The sequence below is a fragment of the Penaeus monodon genome, chromosome 30 (assembly GCF_015228065.2).
Source record: "Penaeus monodon isolate SGIC_2016 chromosome 30, NSTDA_Pmon_1, whole genome shotgun sequence".
NCBI classification, from domain to species: domain Eukaryota; kingdom Metazoa; phylum Arthropoda; class Malacostraca; order Decapoda; family Penaeidae; genus Penaeus; species Penaeus monodon.
This window is the reverse complement of record NC_051415.1, coordinates 17,249,125-17,250,121: the sequence shown is the minus strand read 5'-3', so window position 1 is coordinate 17,250,121 and position 997 is coordinate 17,249,125. Positions and strand designations below refer to the sequence as shown.

At 41.8% G+C, this 997-nt stretch overlaps 1 protein-coding gene across 1 annotated transcript in view; it reads left to right on the top strand.

Moving 5' to 3' along the window:
* LOC119592569 overlaps positions 1–997 on the top strand; it is a gene marked incomplete at its 3' end in the record, with an annotated part of 18,718 nt that overhangs the window by 2,420 nt on the left and 15,301 nt on the right. The window contains 1 exon segment of the mRNA XM_037941446.1: positions 530–891. Coding sequence (XP_037797374.1) covers positions 565–891 — 327 coding nt within the window. The 5' untranslated portion in view covers positions 530–564.

Here is a 997-nt window from a genome sequence, read left to right as displayed (position 1 = left end):
TTCTACTTCCTGTTACATTCCATTTTCATTATGACTATGGTAATGCTCGTGACAATAACGATGATGAATATAACTGCAGATAGAACTTTCCTAGTATTTAAGATGTCATTTGACTTAATCTACAAACAGCAATGACAGAAACAATTACTTGTGGAATACAATTCAAATATATTTTCTTTCTATCGTGCGTATAATGAATAAACACTAACATCAATTACTCCTTACCTTCATAACTGAGACATTAGGTTTGTCTTAACTAATGGCGTTGTGTATACTCCCAGCTGAGCTAATTTACTTCTATGGTGATGATTAGTTTCATCAAAGGTCCGAACACGATTCCGGATCACCACTAATCTAATCAGTTGATCCATCCATTATATCACAAGGCGTTAGTAAAGTTTCCGTTGGTGACGAAGCACGATACAACCAAATAGTAAATGCCCAGCGATCTAATCTCTTCTTTCTGGGAGGAAAATGTTCCACATAAATACTTAACCATCTATTATTAAAAAGTCGTTTATATTCACAGCTTAAGTCGACCTGTGCGCGTGAGAGGCCGACGTTATGGGCAGAAGACAATGGCCTCTCCTCCTTGTGCTGACAGCGTGCGGGGTTGGCGGAGAATATCGGGAGACGAGGTGGGTCAAGGTCACACCTGACCGGGTCAGAGGTCACCCCGACGAGCATCAACACGTCAGCAGTGCCTTGCAACTAAGGGCTGACGGAAACGCTCCAGTTCTTGAGTGCCCGACCAGTAGCGTTCGGCATGCCATTTTAGACAAGGACAGTGAAGAAGCGTGCAAGCTACGAGGGGGACTTAAGCCAAACTGTCCAGATCTGTCTGGTCTCATAGTCTTCCTCAACGAAACGCAGACCAAACAAAATTTTACGGTATCTTTTGCTAGTGCTTGACATATAGAGTTTCGTGCGTTGGATGTGACTAATGTTGCGTCATCTTGAATATGTTACCCTTATTTTTCTTCAAATTAAAGTATAC